General features: G+C 35.5%; 1 protein-coding gene, 1 non-coding gene and 1 pseudogene across 3 annotated transcripts; 1 reads left to right on the top strand and 2 right to left on the bottom strand.

Moving 5' to 3' along the window:
* Positions 1-1,425: 1,425 nt before the first annotated feature.
* Positions 1,426-1,499, bottom strand: TRNAT-AGU (transfer RNA threonine (anticodon AGU)). The gene has a single exon. It is a non-coding gene; the product is annotated as a tRNA-Thr (tRNA).
* A 59-nt stretch (positions 1,500-1,558) lies between these two features.
* On the bottom strand, positions 1,559-3,571 carry CHAT (acetyl CoA:(Z)-3-hexen-1-ol acetyltransferase). The gene is made up of 2 exons (XM_016793459.2): positions 3,113-3,571; positions 1,559-2,512 (listed from the first exon to the last, which is right to left on the bottom strand). Exons 1-2 carry the CDS (start codon positions 3,569-3,571, stop codon positions 1,559-1,561), a joined length of 1,413 nt encoding a protein of 470 aa, XP_016648945.2.
* Positions 3,572-6,280: 2,709 nt separating this feature from the next.
* Positions 6,281-9,681, top strand: LOC103328595 (beta-glucosidase 12-like; annotated as a pseudogene). Its single transcript, XR_016126327.1, has 13 exons — positions 6,281-6,483; positions 6,596-6,665; positions 6,763-6,821; positions 7,179-7,254; positions 7,537-7,614; positions 7,727-7,814; positions 7,906-8,162; positions 8,251-8,366; positions 8,463-8,680; positions 8,763-8,794; positions 8,902-9,004; positions 9,120-9,228; positions 9,361-9,681. The product of XR_016126327.1 is annotated as a beta-glucosidase 12-like (transcript).
* The last annotated feature ends 5,424 nt before the right edge of the window (positions 9,682-15,105 follow it).

Genomic DNA, 15,105 nt, shown 5'->3' on the forward strand with positions numbered 1-15,105 from the left:
CATGTTCTTTACTTAAAGCATAAACTTGTTCTACTATCTTAACATGTGTAGTTGAATTAAATGCAGATAAAGACCATTTTTTCTTATAAATATTTTGGCTAGGAATTTTAGGTATATTCCAATCTCTAAAATCTAATTGTTCATTATTGAGCATATAATTATGCTGATTACGTTGAGTCCTGGTATTACATTTTCCTACATCAAACACCTGATTTTACCCATTCCTGGTTCATCAATTTTGACAGTAAGTTTCGTTGTGAACTCCCCTACTGGTTCCTTCACTGGTGGGATACACATGGTCCTAAATCATATATTATCTCTCTCCAAATCACTAAATTAATTACATATTTCTCTACAAAAGTTAAAATTCCTGAAGCGTGATTCATTTTTTCCAATCCCTCAACTTTTTTTTACCGGTTATAAGATTCCATGGATTATGAAATGGTCTTACAGTGTCAATTGGGGAACCAGAATTTTTTCCCGACAGTTCTCTGTTAAGTGGTGGGACCGTTTTGAAATCCACCGTATTTCTGAATCCGTATATCGTGATTTTCCGCAAATTATATTTCCTAAAAATGAACCTGAGCCTATCTCTCCTCATTCTTCCCAGACTACTCTCTCTGTTGAAGGTAAATCTAAAACAGAATTACAAGATATGGCCAAGCAACTTCTACTCCAAGCCTCCCAAATGCAAGATGATGAAGACAATGAGTCCCAATCCTCTTCGAGCTGTCAACCTTATCAACAAAGTCCGAGCCCTGATCGCCCTATGAGATGGTCTGACTATCCCCATAGTCAGGACCCCAATGATGCATATGCCACCTATGAGCTTAATTCCGACTGAGATTCCCTATCATAATTGAGTTAAAGCAGCAGACAAAATTGAAAGTTAAAGCAGTAAAAGCATAAAGAGCCTGAGTAAAAGCATGAGTAAAGCAGAATTCCTGAGTAAAAGCACAATGAACCCAGTCAAAATCCATACAGTTCCTTGCTCGTGATTATAAAGCTACTTGAGTTACTTTACTTGAGTTACTTTTAGTTTACTAAGGTTTAGATTTTGTCTATTTAAGATAGCCTTTGCATAGTTTGCAGGCAGAATGTAAAAGTTTAGTTTCCTAGTTTCAAATTGTTCTGTCAGAAACAATGATCTGAAGAACAGCAGAGCGTGAGCGAAGCGAGGAACTATTCTTGTAAGCCAACATTCTCATACGCCTATGTTTTAATAAAAGTATTTTGAGTAATTTAAAAATATCATTATGTTTATATGCTCAATATTTGTTTTTTCATTAATAAGATTCATGCATAAATTACGTCTTTTTTATTATGTTTGTCTTATTATTATCTGTAATTATTTATGTTTGTTTTATTAGGGATGCTCTAAAGTACAACTTCGTTTTATTATGTAAAAAATAGAACAAAATAAAATGCTCTCATTGAGAGTTGAACTCAAGACCTCCCGCTTACTAAACGGGTGCTCTAACCAACTGAGCTATGAGAGCTTATTGGTGAACCTCAAACAATAAATCATTTGTATTCTGTTTCTTCATCTTCTTCTTCTTTATCCTCTACAGTGCAGAAATATGTTTGGCATAAGAATATTACCACAGTCGATCTCTTTCCTTACCTCCTTACGAAACTTCCCTACATACTCCGCAGGCAGTGAAACCAGAGCCAAAACCCCTTCAACACCCTCCTCATTTTTGTGCCCAATAACTGAAGTCACCATCCCAGGAACAAGCCCAGTTCCAGCTCTTCCTGGTCCACCATACACACCTTTTCCCCACCCAAAATCCAAATCAACAAACCTCAATTTGCTCATATCTGAAACCGCAAACCCCCCATCCGCAACTAACTCTCTGCGCCGGTTCATCTCGATGAAGTCCAGCATCGAGGCTCTATACTCATTTTCAGTGACGACCTTCTTCACTTGTGATATCAAGTTTGAAGCACAATGTAACGGGCTGTCCACTAGTTCGCCTGTGTTGGCAATGGCGCAGGCGAACACGACAGCGCTTCCGTAGTAGCCTTCAGGGAGGGAAGGGGTGGACCGAAAGCGGGTGTCGATAGGGAAGAGAAGCCTCGTGGTGGACTGAGGGCTCATTAGGGTTCTAGTCCTTGCCCTCCACAGACACCCCGCTATTGCGTGGAAGGCGGGGCTTTTCTGGGAGTAAGTTTGGTTCTTGAGAGATGATATGTCGGCCTGAGAGAGGAAGACTGAAGTTTGAGCAAGAGACTTGAAGTCGGTTTCGGTGTAGGCAGCGGTAGGATCTTCAGGATCATGAGGGGATGATGATGTGACGTCACATTCATGGTGGGGGTAGGAGATGGTGGGAGGTGACCTTGGGTGGAGGGCTTGTCTTCCCCAAGCTGGTAACAATGAAGGATCTACTTGAGTTGGGTTTAAGCAGAATTCTGAAATGGCTTTTATCAAGATGCAGGCGCCATAGGCATCACAGATGCAGTGGTTCAATGTGTATGCCAAGACAAAGCCTCCGCATGCAAGTCTTATGACCTGCAAAAGTTTGATGACACAATTAATTAATTTTAACAAAAAAGAAATGATCCAATTTTGGAGCCAACCGTTTTTTCTCATCATCAGCAAGCATCTTACAGCAGCAAAACCAACTAAAAGGTGTTTGATCATTTCAAGTTAATGAAATGCATAGCTCTGGTTTGTTAAGGTGAAGAATCCAACGTATCTACACTTCCCCCTCACTTTCAAGTTATCAAATTCTTTCTTTTGATTAATTCAGGTAGGAATTACATCTTGAATCATATCTTAATAGAAGTGAGGCCTGTAAATGGTATCTTTGTGACTTCGCTCATCAATAATTGAATGGGAATAACTGGTCGATCTAGTCGTATATTTTGTCTCTTTTTAATGTTAAAAGATGTCCTAAATTCGAATCCTTCCATCACGAAGGGAAACAACTTATTATTGTGTCGTCTTTAAAGATATTCGTCAACTAGTGACTTTTCCTGCCTAGTCCTAAAAGGAATTTGAATGTGAAAATACTTATATATGATATTTAGAATATTCTGCTAATTAGATAGTTAAATTTTTAATCTATTTGACTATGTGGTCAATGGAGTCTGAATAGTCATCACAAACCTGCATGCGAAGCAAAGGTGAATCAGTGATAAGAACACTTCCCCACAAATCATCAACAAGCAAACTCTCCCATTGAGGAAATGGTGGCTTCAGTCCACCATCAGCTTCACGCAGCTGTGCCAATTTGATATCAGCATTGCCTTCACGAAAAATCACTCCCTCACCACAACAGTCCACAACGAGCTTGCCCTTATCAGCATGCCGGAGTCGCCCGGCCATGGGGTAGTAGTAAACAAGAGCCCTGGCCAAGGCCTGTTTTATCAGCCCAACTGGTTCTTGATCATGAGTATGTGATGAAGCTGTGCTTGGGGGATAGAAATGCACAAAAGGTATGTGGTTTCTTAGGCCTTTTTGGTCATCAATGTTGGACGAATATTTGAATTCTCTCGGGGTTGGTTTCTCTGGTCGAATCAGTTCTGGTTTGCTGACTTGCACAGTGAATTTGAGCATTGGTGCCATTGTTTGATGATCTGCAGTGGTCTGTTTATAGAATGGTTTGGATTGGAGGGAATGAGGCAATGGAGCTTCTTAATATAGTGCAGATGAGAAGTGTAGCTTCTCATGCTTGTCATTTCAAACGGTTAGCTCTATTTTGACTTCTAGTGACAATTTTGCGGCTACTAAATTCTGTTTTCAAAACAATATAAATGAAAATATGTACAGATTTATGAGGGGAGAGCTAACAAACTCATGATCGCGTATGCGCAAACTAATCTCTAATCGAACTTGAGGCTCAACTTCAATGACCCTAATTGTCTACTTGTTAGAATCTCATAATACATCATCCTAACCAAAAAATAATCAATCAAATTGGAAATTATCTAATTATTTATTTATGATCGAATAAATAAACGAACACAATTATGAAAAGTTGAAAAAAGAAAAAAAAAAGGGATGATAATCAAGAACTGAGACTTACGAGAAAGATGAGGATATTGTTGTAAGCTTTAGATAGAGAAGTTTTAGGGGGTAACCATGCTTAGATGGGGTTAGAGATCATCATAGAGGTTACCTTTTTTTCTTTTCTTTTTTTGTCAATCTGGTAATATCATCATTAAATTAGGGCGAGGAACGAATACCAGTTACAAAAGCACAAGTCTAAAAGACAAAGGAGCAATAATAAAAAAAACCAGAAGCCTAGAGTGACGATGCGAAAGCGAGCAATAATAGAAAAACTAGAAGCCTAGAGTGACGATGCGAAAGCAAGCAGCAGGCCACAGTGTTTCAGAGTATTGATCTTAACGAAGACAAAAATATCTTAAGTGATTCAAGTCATGATGTTTGATTTTATATTGAATTACACAGAAATCTAGGCATTCAAAAAATAAGAAAGGGAATTTTAAATGTTTCAGTACATAATGGTAAAATGTGAAATTGAGATGGAATATGAAAAGAAAAAAAGAGACAACAATATGAGAAGAAGAATTGCAGACAATAGAGAATTTGTGCTTTACACAAAGAGAAACAAAGAAGCCGAACACATGGATTATTGCGGAGGGGCACATTCCATCTTCTACTGGTGCTTTAGCATTAAAATTTTCACATTAACAAAAGGGAAAAAGTCATTTTTGGGCCTTTTAGTTGATCACTTTTATCACTAAGGCCCCTGGAGTTTCGGCCTTGGAATGAAGTTTCAGACTTCACCAAAAAAAAAAAAAAGGCCCCTGTAGTTTCAATTTGATCAATTTTGTCCTTGTAGTTTGAATTTTGAGCAATTCAAGGACAAAGTCCAATATTTTTTGTCAAATTACTCTAATATAGAGGGGCATCCCCTCCACAACCATTCCCTAGCTAGAGAGAGAGAGAGAGAGAGAGAGAGAGAAATGCCCTTTCATATTAGAGTAATTTGACAACAGATTACGAACTGTCCTTGCATTGCTTAGAATTGAAACTACAGGAACCTTTAATGATAAACTACAAGGACCAAAATGACTTTTTGCCTTAACAAAATAAATTCATTCTACATGTAGATGCATGTCAAACTAAATAATAGCATTGATTCCATATAAAATTCTAGGAGATTACAAAAAATATTTAAAAAATGACGTCCGAAGGTAAGCCAATTTTAGAGGAAAGAAGAACGAAAATAAGTGATAATAATTTTCAGATGTGCTGGAACACGTGCGTAGTTAGCGTACATGGAAAACTCATCCTTGAAGACATAGAGTCTAATAAGATAAACATGCAGTGATTACTTTTAAATAAAACAAAATAAAATTCAAGCTTTTTTTCCCGTCTGCTAATCTTTTGAACGTTTTCAAAAGATGATGTAATTTAAGGACATGAAGGGAAATCTCATATAATATTTCAAAGCATTCCTTGAATCAATGTAATTTACTTGCTACATTAACACAAATCTCAAGAGTTAAATGTGGTGAGCTATGCTATGTTCTCTAATTAATTATTATCCAATATGTGATCAAGATCTTTTCCTTGAATCATGTGAAATATAAGGAGCTGAATATCGCATGCTATATATGTCCACCAAATTTAACTTCTAAAGCTTGGCGAAGATCCCAGTGGAAGAGTGTCACAAACGATGTTAAACCTATAAGTAACATGATCGATAAAAGCATATTAAAGTTTTGTTTAAATGATTATTTACGATTGCATGTAAATGTTATTGTACAGATGATTAATCATGTAAAGTGGGATGAGTCACCAATGCGAATGAGCTCATTGATATTTAATTCCTTCCTCGTTATAATTAGATCTAATTATGAATCTAACATCAGAAAATGAGAAAATAAGTGAATTGATAATTAGAAATTAGAGAAAAGATCCTAATTGCATTGCCATAACTTGAGATGTTTTTTGTTGGTAATCTTGATAAGTATAAGTTGACTCTGGTTGGCATGGTGAAATAAATTTCTTTGCAAAACACACGTGCATGCCCAACTCTGTAGAATGTCGTGGTACAAATGGAAAGTTTCATATTTGGATGAATAGTCAGACACGAATAGTGTGAGTAGATTTTTAAATTTCTTTTCACAGTCACACTTAGCGGCTACTCACACATTGCGTGTTTGAATATAGCAGTTGAGTTTTGGGAGGAGACAAACTCAATTCAAATAGCAAACTTACCATTTCCCTTTTTACCACGTACTTCCTCCTCTATATAAAGGCCAAGCAGCATGCCAGCCAGAGCCAACTTATACTTCCCAAGATTATTACCAACAGAAAAAAATCCTCAAGTTATGGCAATGCAATTACATTCTTTTCTCTTAGGCATACTGCTACTAATTGGCTTTGCTTTCACAAATAGCGAAGCTGATATTAGAGCTCCACCCACAAATTTTGACACTGCTTCTCTCAATAGGAGCAGTTTTCCAGAAGGGTTCATATTTGGTGTAGGTTCTGGATCTTACCAAGTAAGTCCTTTTCTGGGCTTTAATTTAAGTTTTGATTAGGGTTTTCAGACCAAGCATCGATCCATGCAAGAATATTGACATCTTCTTCATTGTGTCTCTTTGTGTATTTCAGTATGAAGGTGCTGCAAAAGAAGGTGGTAGAGGACCAAGCATTTGGGATACCTTCACCCACAAATATCCAGGTTTGTCCAATCAAATCATCAATTAGTTAAAATAACAAAATCGTGCTACTTTTACTCTTATGCTCTAAATAAATAAATTTTCTATGATTAATTGCAGAAAAGATTAGCGATAGAAGCAATGGAGATATCGCTGTTGATCAATATCACCGCTATAAGGTTCGTGACCCAATGTGCACATTAAATTTTGAAGCAGAAGAAAACTCATCACATTGAAGATAAGCTCCCGATAATTTTTATCTGATTTCTTTTGGGAGTTTCACAGAACCCAAAATGGGAGCTGAAATTATAAAAAAACCCAACACCCAAAACACTTTATAAACACACCCAAAACCCATCATTACACACACTCAAAACCTATTTATAAACACACCCAAAAAATATACAATTGTTGACTTTGGGGTTGATTTTGGGTGTGTTTCTATGTTTAAATAGTGTTCGGGTTTTTTTATAAATACATGTCTAGGATTGAGTTTATTTATAAATTTGTAATTTCTTTTTTGTTATGCACTGTAGGAAGATGTGGGGATTATGAAGAATATGGGGTGGGATGCTTATCGATTCTCTATCTCATGGTCAAGATTGTTACCAAGTAAGTTCATTTGTGACCAATCATCAATATTTCTGCCTTCATGGTTTTCGCTTAAGTAATGTGTCCAAGTTGTCTACCAAATAATATATATATATTTTTTTGGTTTCAATTAAAATACTTAATTGCAATAACTTAAGCAAAAATAATTTTTTTTTTCAAACATAAATTAAATAGAAGTCGAAGTTCAAGTTCGATAACATATAGTCCAACTTTTTTAAAGTTCAGGTTAAATGTTATCGGTGCACTTATTTCTTTATTTTCTGGTTTTGATTTAATTATTAGATGGAAAGTTAAGTGGAGGAGTGAACAAGGAAGGAATCAAATATTACAACAATCTTATCAATGAGCTCTTACGCAATGGTGAGTCATCCCACCTTACATGATCAATAATTTATACAATAAGAGTTACATGCACTCATTAAAATAAGTCATTTTTTCAAACTTATAACTCGCTTTTATTGATGATTTATAGGTTTAACGCCATTTGTGACACTCTTTCATTGGGATCTTCCCCAAACTTTAGAAGATGAATATGGTGGTTTCTTAAGCCCTCATATTGTGTAAGTGAAGAAATTAGTCCTTTGAATCGTATTGATAATTTAATTAATAAATACAATTATGACATTTACATTTTGCAATATGTATATACAGCAATCATTTTCAAGATTATGCAGAACTTTGTTATAAGGAATTTGGTGATCGAGTAAAGTATTGGAGCACCCTGAATGAGCCATTATATCTTCAGTTATAATGGTTATGCAATTGGGGTCAATGCGCCAGGACGATGCTCCACTTGGCAGCAGCTAAATTGCACCGGCGGAGATTCATCTACTGAACCATATTTGGTAACACACCACCAGCTCCTTGCTCATGCAGCTGCTGTAAAATTGTACAAAAATAAATACCAGGTACAGTTAATTAGTTTGTTGCGACAGGAGAGCGACTACTTTACCTTTTTGTTACTCTAAAATAAACAAACTAAATGTTCTTGTGCAGGCATCTCAAAATGGTTTGATAGGGATAGCACTAAATTCACATTGGTTTGAGCCCCTATCGGAAGAAAAAGAAAATAAAAATGCTGCATTACGAGCTTTGGATTTTATGTTCGGATGGCAAGTGTATTTTGAATTTACTTATAAATATAATATTTACTATTTACGAGGGAGTAATACATAATATAAATGCTTGAAATTTTTACATTCTTGTAGGTTTGCTGAGCCATTGATAAGTGGTGACTATCCGCAAAGCATGCGAGATCATGTAGGAAGCCGATTACCAAAATTCACGAAAGAACAATCAAAGTTGCTAATTGGTTCATTTGATTTTCTTGGACTAAATTACTATACGAGTTACTATGCAAGCAATGCACCTCAAAATAACTCGGTATACGCGAGCTACACAACAGATGCTGGCGTTAATCTTTCATGTGAGTACAAATTCATAATTTTATTCAAGCAAATTAAGTTTATAGACTAATTAGATTCTGATATTCATATGTGTTATGGCAGCTGAGCGTAATGGGGTCCCCATCGGTCCAAAGGTACACATCAAATTACTAGATTAAGCCTTTATGATTTCGACCATTAATCGTTTTGCACTTACAAATGTGACTCCAAAAAATCTAAAGATCTTCAAATTTTGTTGCAGGGTGCTTCGTCGTGGTTAAATGTTTATCCACGAGGAATTCAACATCTTTTACTCTACACAAAGAAAAAGTATCACAATCCAATTATTTACATTCTTGAAAATGGTAATTTTTTCTAGCCTTAAGTAATTGCATGATCAATGTTTCACATATTTTTGGTGTAAAACACGCGTACAAAGTCTAAATTTGTAACTACATAATAATGTATTATATATTGTAGGTGTAGATGAGTTGAATGATCCGAAATTATCACTTGCTGAAGCCCTTAATGATACCCATAGAATTGACTACTACAAAAGCCACCTTCATTATGTTCAAAGTTCTATTGAGTAAGTGTACTAACAAATTCATTTATAATATTTAGATATATATATATATGTATATGGTATAGCTTTAGATTTTGAGTTATTGATTCATATTATTGACATTAATATATTTAATTTCCTTTTATTGCTTTTTAGCAATGGTGTCAAAGTGAAGGGATTCTTTCCGTGGACGTTGCTAGACGACTTTGAATGGTTTTCGGGATTCAGTGTTCGATTTGGTATCATCTATGTAGATTACAACGATAGGCTTAAAAGGCACCCAAAACTCTCGTCGCACTGGTTCAAAAGTTTCCTTAAGAAGTATTGAACACTTCAGATCATATTCGTCATTCAATATCTTGTATTTAATTCAATAATGTGAATTTTATGTATGTAAAATAATACTAGGGATTCCAAATTTGTGTACATTCAATAATTTCAATTTTAGTTCTTATATGAGAATAAAATTCCATTCAACCCCCTTGTAAAATTAAACATTGATTTTTAGTCCTTTGATAGTGTCAAATACCATAATTATGAAACTTTTTTTTGTAGTCCTTTGATGATGGTCTCATTAGAATTAACACCTCTTGAGGTTTGGATATAGTCAAAATGCACCATAATCCCTGATACGCACCATAATCCCTGAACCCTAACAAAAATAAAATAATAATAAATAAATCATAAGACGCATCGTACTATTCCGTGAGAAAAAATGAAGACGCTTCCTCTCTTCCATCTCTACATCATCATCGAAATCCTTTGTTGCTTTGAAAAGAGAATTCTCAGATCCTGCTGTCTCATTGCACCTTGATCCTTCTGCTTTGTAGCGTTAGGATTTAAGTTAGGAGGAGTTAATCCAACAAGCCAAGAAATAGGAAGTCAAGACGTTGAGCAAACCCATGTAGGAAACGAAGAAGCTGGTACTCAGCCATTGAGAAGAAGTTTCTCTAGTTTGATTTTTGGGTTTGAGAAAGGATTGACTTTTGTGTGTGTGTGTGTGTGTGTGTGTGGTTCTGATTGGAAACATATTGGAGAAGACATGGAAGAGATGGAGAGAATGAAGGAAAACGTTCTTTTTTTTCATTGGGGCCAAGCGTACAATGCGTGTCTGATGGGTTGGTTTTTTTCTTTTTACTAGTATAAATTTGACCAAGATAAGGATTATTTTAGTCTATGCAGAAGTATTGATATATCAAATTTTAGGTTTTTTTGGATTTTTGGAGTTATGTGAAACCAATTTGCGACATAAGGGGGTGTTTATGTAATTTTTAGGACCTCGAGGAATTTTGTGAAAACACGAAAATCCTCAAGAGGTGTTAGGTTAAATAAATTCCCAAATTTTCACCTATTCGTTTAAATTATGTGGTACTTTGACCATATACCACGGTGACAAAAATTTTGAAATTTAGTAGCCCATTGTTTAGTGGCTACAGTACGGCTCATGATGTATGGCTCATGACACGAGTGCATATGCGCAAACTGATCTATAATCGAACTTGAGGCTCAAATTCAATTACCCAAATTGTCTATTTGTTAGAATCTCATAAAACATCATCCTAACGAAAAAATAACAATCAAATTGGAAATTATCTAATTATTTAGTTATAGTCAAATAAATAAACACAATTTATGAAAAGTTGAAGAAAAAAAAATTTGGATCATAATCAAGAACTGAGTCTGTGATGAGAGAGAGGAGGATATGGTTGTAAGCTTTTAGATAGAGAAGTTTCTATTCTCTTTGTTTTTTTTTTAGGGGGTAACCAAGGATGGGTTAGATATCATCATAAAGGTTGACATTTCTTTTTATCAATTTGATAATATTTGTTAAATTCAGAGAGACGAGTCATCAGCCCACTACTAACAACACCAATATTGTCCCAAACTTAACCACCTACAAAGCCCAGTAGGTGTGGAGTTTTATCACCAAAGGCCTCGGTGATATTAGTAGTGGAGCCATTCATTATATATTTTATTTTCTTTAATTAAGTTTCCGATGTGGGACTCATTCTTAAACACGCCCCCTCACGTGGGACCACCACATAGCAAGCCACACGTGGAGCCAAGTCCACATCGGAGTCAAACATTCAAGCCTAACACGTGAGCACCAGGTATTGGGTAAAGGGTAAGGGTAAACATTTAAACCCAAAAGCACTACATCTCTACTGTATATCATCTCAAATCTACAAAAATTGTGAGGGAAAACATGCTTTAGCTCCCTATCCAGCCTTCAAAGTCCACACAAATGGGTCTTATAGCACTCTGTCTTAAACATCTATTAACAGTAGGTAGCACTCTGAAACATCTTTTATGGCGTCTTATAGCACTCTGAAACATCTATTAACAGTCAACTCCTACCCTCTATCAACATCAACTAAGGATACAATTTCCAGCATGCTTTATTCCTCATCTTCAAAAGTTTACATAAGAAAGTTTAGGAAAATTATAAAATTAAATATTCATCCATTGTTCATACTAATTCATAAATTTAAATAGTAAAATATTACACCTATCTACAAGGTAGGATGAAGTGCAATCGGATTCTTGCAAGTTTCTCGATAATGGTCAGTTGAACCATATAAGTCATTTAAGAACCATGAACACCTATGAGTTGATGTAAAGCCTTTTTCTTGAATGTAATTTATGGTGGTAGGACAATTCTATTTCATATGTCATTAGGTGACCACCCAATCGGCTGTCTGATGGACCCCAAAATGGGCAAATAGGTTCAACCAAATGACATACGCAATGTCTCACCAATCACCAGAGTTTGTAGTATAATATTGTGAACACATTTATGGGTAACATGAAATTTTAAAAAGTGGTTCGATGCCCACGTGCAGCACAAGCATGTGCACATAGTAGTTGGTCAAGATCAAACTCTCAGGGTTGTCATGTGCAACACTTCCTCTCTAAATTTACAACTTCAACACAACATCCATCACATACATGAAATGAGTAAGCCGCAATGGGAGAAACCTGCATATTCAAGAAACAAAAAATAAATCTATAATACTCCCCAATTATTTTATTTGAAATATTTTCAAAAGATTTGTTCTTTTATTTAAGAATATAATCATGCATATATTCCTTAAATAAAATCTTTTGAACAAGTAAAAATATCAATAAAAACTACAAAATACAATGTATGCCCAGGTTTCCCTTGAGGCTCAAATGTCTGCCTATATTTCTCACTTGCAAGTTGTAAATTTAATGAATTTGAATGCTGAAAGTTTGACTTGACTACAATGTGCACAACCCTTTCTTGTGCTGCATTTTCTGGCACGACAAATTGTCATGTTACCCATTCTGTTCAAATGTGAATCTACAAACTCATTGGCTGCCTCAGTTCGACATTCATGGAACCACTTTTTAAGAATATTCATTCTTAAATACTCCATAAAATTGGTAATAGGTAATTTACGAGCATCTCTGGTGATTGAGTTGAGACATTCGATAATATTTATTGTCATTTGGTTGTACCACTTCCCATTTAAGTGTGCACGAGTCCACTTTTCATCTCCAGCCGCATTAAGATGATCACCCACTTTAGAATCAATATTAAATATTTACACCATAAGATGATCAAATTCAAGAACAAGATATGCTTTAGCAGTTCTAAAATATAACGGATGCACTCTCTCATGCTTTAAATGGTTCTTATGATTTTGACTTATATGGAATATGCATTCCCCATGATGAGCATCCGGAAATATAGTGGAGATAGCCTTATGAATGCTTTCATGTCTATCAGAAATGAAAACTACATTAATATCCCCAATAGCTCCTCGTAATTTTGTCAAAAACCAATTCCAAGATGCATCATTTTCTGAATCTCCAACTTCGAATGCAACAAGGTATGTTAGGTTATTTCCGTCCTTGCATGTGGCAACAAACAATGTCCCATGATATTTATCTTTTAAAAATGTTCCGTCAAGTGAAATTACTAGCCTGATAACAGTGCGAAATCCTCTTATGCAAGGTCCAAGTGACATGAAAAAATACATAAAATGATTATTATTACCAGTTTCAATATGAGTTATCATACCAAGATTTTTGGCTTCTAATAACGTAGCACAATTTGATGGAAGTATCGCGTAAGATTCCTCTGGCGATCCCCTAACCAACTCCAATGCATATTCCCTAGCTCTCCAAGCCTTCACATAACTTGTACTCACACCCATGTCCTTTCGCATATCCTCCATGATGTCGTGGGGTCTATGTACTCGTGAGACACCCTCTTACTTTAGATTTTATGCATTGGCCAATAAGAGAACTACTTGCTTGTCGATGAACGCAATGAATAGCATTCAATGAGCATGAGTGTTTTGTAAAATATTTTTTTACCATGAACACTACTACAAAAAAGGAAAAACACGACGGGAATTCACCATCGTGTATTCTGTTTTCAAATGGTCGTGGAATCCACCGACATCTTTTCCATAACAAAACCACGACGGTGAATAACCGTCGTTGTTAAAATAAAAAACGTCATCAAAAAATAAAAACCGACGTCTTTGTATTGCAAAAAGACATAAAAAAAGTCGAGGATGACGACCAACTCCAACAAAAAAACGTCGTTAAAAAGGAAACATATGACATATATTAACAGAACATGGCCGCAAGATAAACATACAACGACGAGAACTAAAACTTAACGCCGTTAAATAAATATTTAACGACAAATATAAATATGACGTCTTTACAATCATAATAGACGACGTTATTGACACCTACTACGTCACAACATTTCCAACAACCGTCGTAAAATAAATTTTCCACTTCGATTTTTCTATGAATTATGACGTGGAAATAGATGTCAGGGTCATTACTTACGACGCATGTATTTATAGAGACGACGTTGAAATGAATAAACAACGTCGGTTCCAAATAAATGAGAGTCGTATTACAGAATTTATACGTCATATTTTGAAATATAATCGTTGTGTAATGACTCTGAAACGGCATCGTTTCTAATTCCACCGCCGTGTAAAATAATTTTAACGACAGGATCTGAAAATAAACGACGTGGAAAAAATGATGGGGTCATTAATTACGACACAGTAATTTATAAGGACGACGTTGTCGTCTATATACAACGTCGTTACCATGAAAAAGACCGCCGTGTTTAATAATTTATACGTCTTCATTAAAAAAATTAACGTCGTCTAATTCATATATCTTAACGTCGACAAATTTAATGGACTTCAAATACCGTCGTGAATTCATCCTTTTCCACTTCGTTTATGAAAGAACATGCGACGTGGTAAATTCATGACGACGTCGTCTTTTGTAACGTTCAGGTTAAAGATCTCGTCTTTTAGACGTCGGTATTATGGGATTGGAGTCGTGTTATTTTGAATTACATGGCGGTTCTTTATGCTTGTCCGACGTGTTATCCTGGATAACTGTTTCACAATAGCGTCGTGGTTCTTCATTGTTACGTTGCTTTAAGACGTCGGTAAATATATTGCGGTCGTTGAATGCTCCAAAACGTCGTTATTTATTAGAACAGACGTTTGTTTTTCACATTTTTATCAAAACCGTCGTGTTTGTAATCTGAAACCAGTAATTTTTGTACTGATTGTTTTGTGGCCAAAACCTGTATAATGAAAGTGAAGAAATCACATTACAATATATTACAAAATTAATGTCATACACTGCCAATTACATAAAGCATCATTCAACCCATATATCTTCACACCCATCTCGAATATTTTGACTCCCTAACTCAACCACCACTTCATCAAATGTGTCAACATTTGGCATCCCCTAGTAAATGGCTCACACTCAATTCTCACATCACCTAAGACATCATCACCAATAACATCATTATATTCTCTATTAGGCATTGATAACACTACCAACCAACCATGATGCATCGGGTCGTCAACAAAAAAT

The sequence above is a fragment of the Prunus mume genome, linkage group LG4 (assembly GCF_029339155.1).
Source record: "Prunus mume cultivar Tortuosa linkage group LG4, ASM2933915v1, whole genome shotgun sequence".
Taxonomy (NCBI): domain Eukaryota; kingdom Viridiplantae; phylum Streptophyta; class Magnoliopsida; order Rosales; family Rosaceae; genus Prunus; species Prunus mume.

Coding starts and splice junctions, on each gene's coding strand:
- CHAT (XM_016793459.2), bottom strand. CDS start 3,571: ATGGCACCAATGCTCAAATTCACTGTGCAAGTCAGCAAACCAGAACTG. Junction 2,513..3,112: donor CACCTTTGCTTCGCATGCAG/GTTTGTGATGAC, acceptor AAACTTTTGCAG/GTCATAAGACTTGCATGCGG.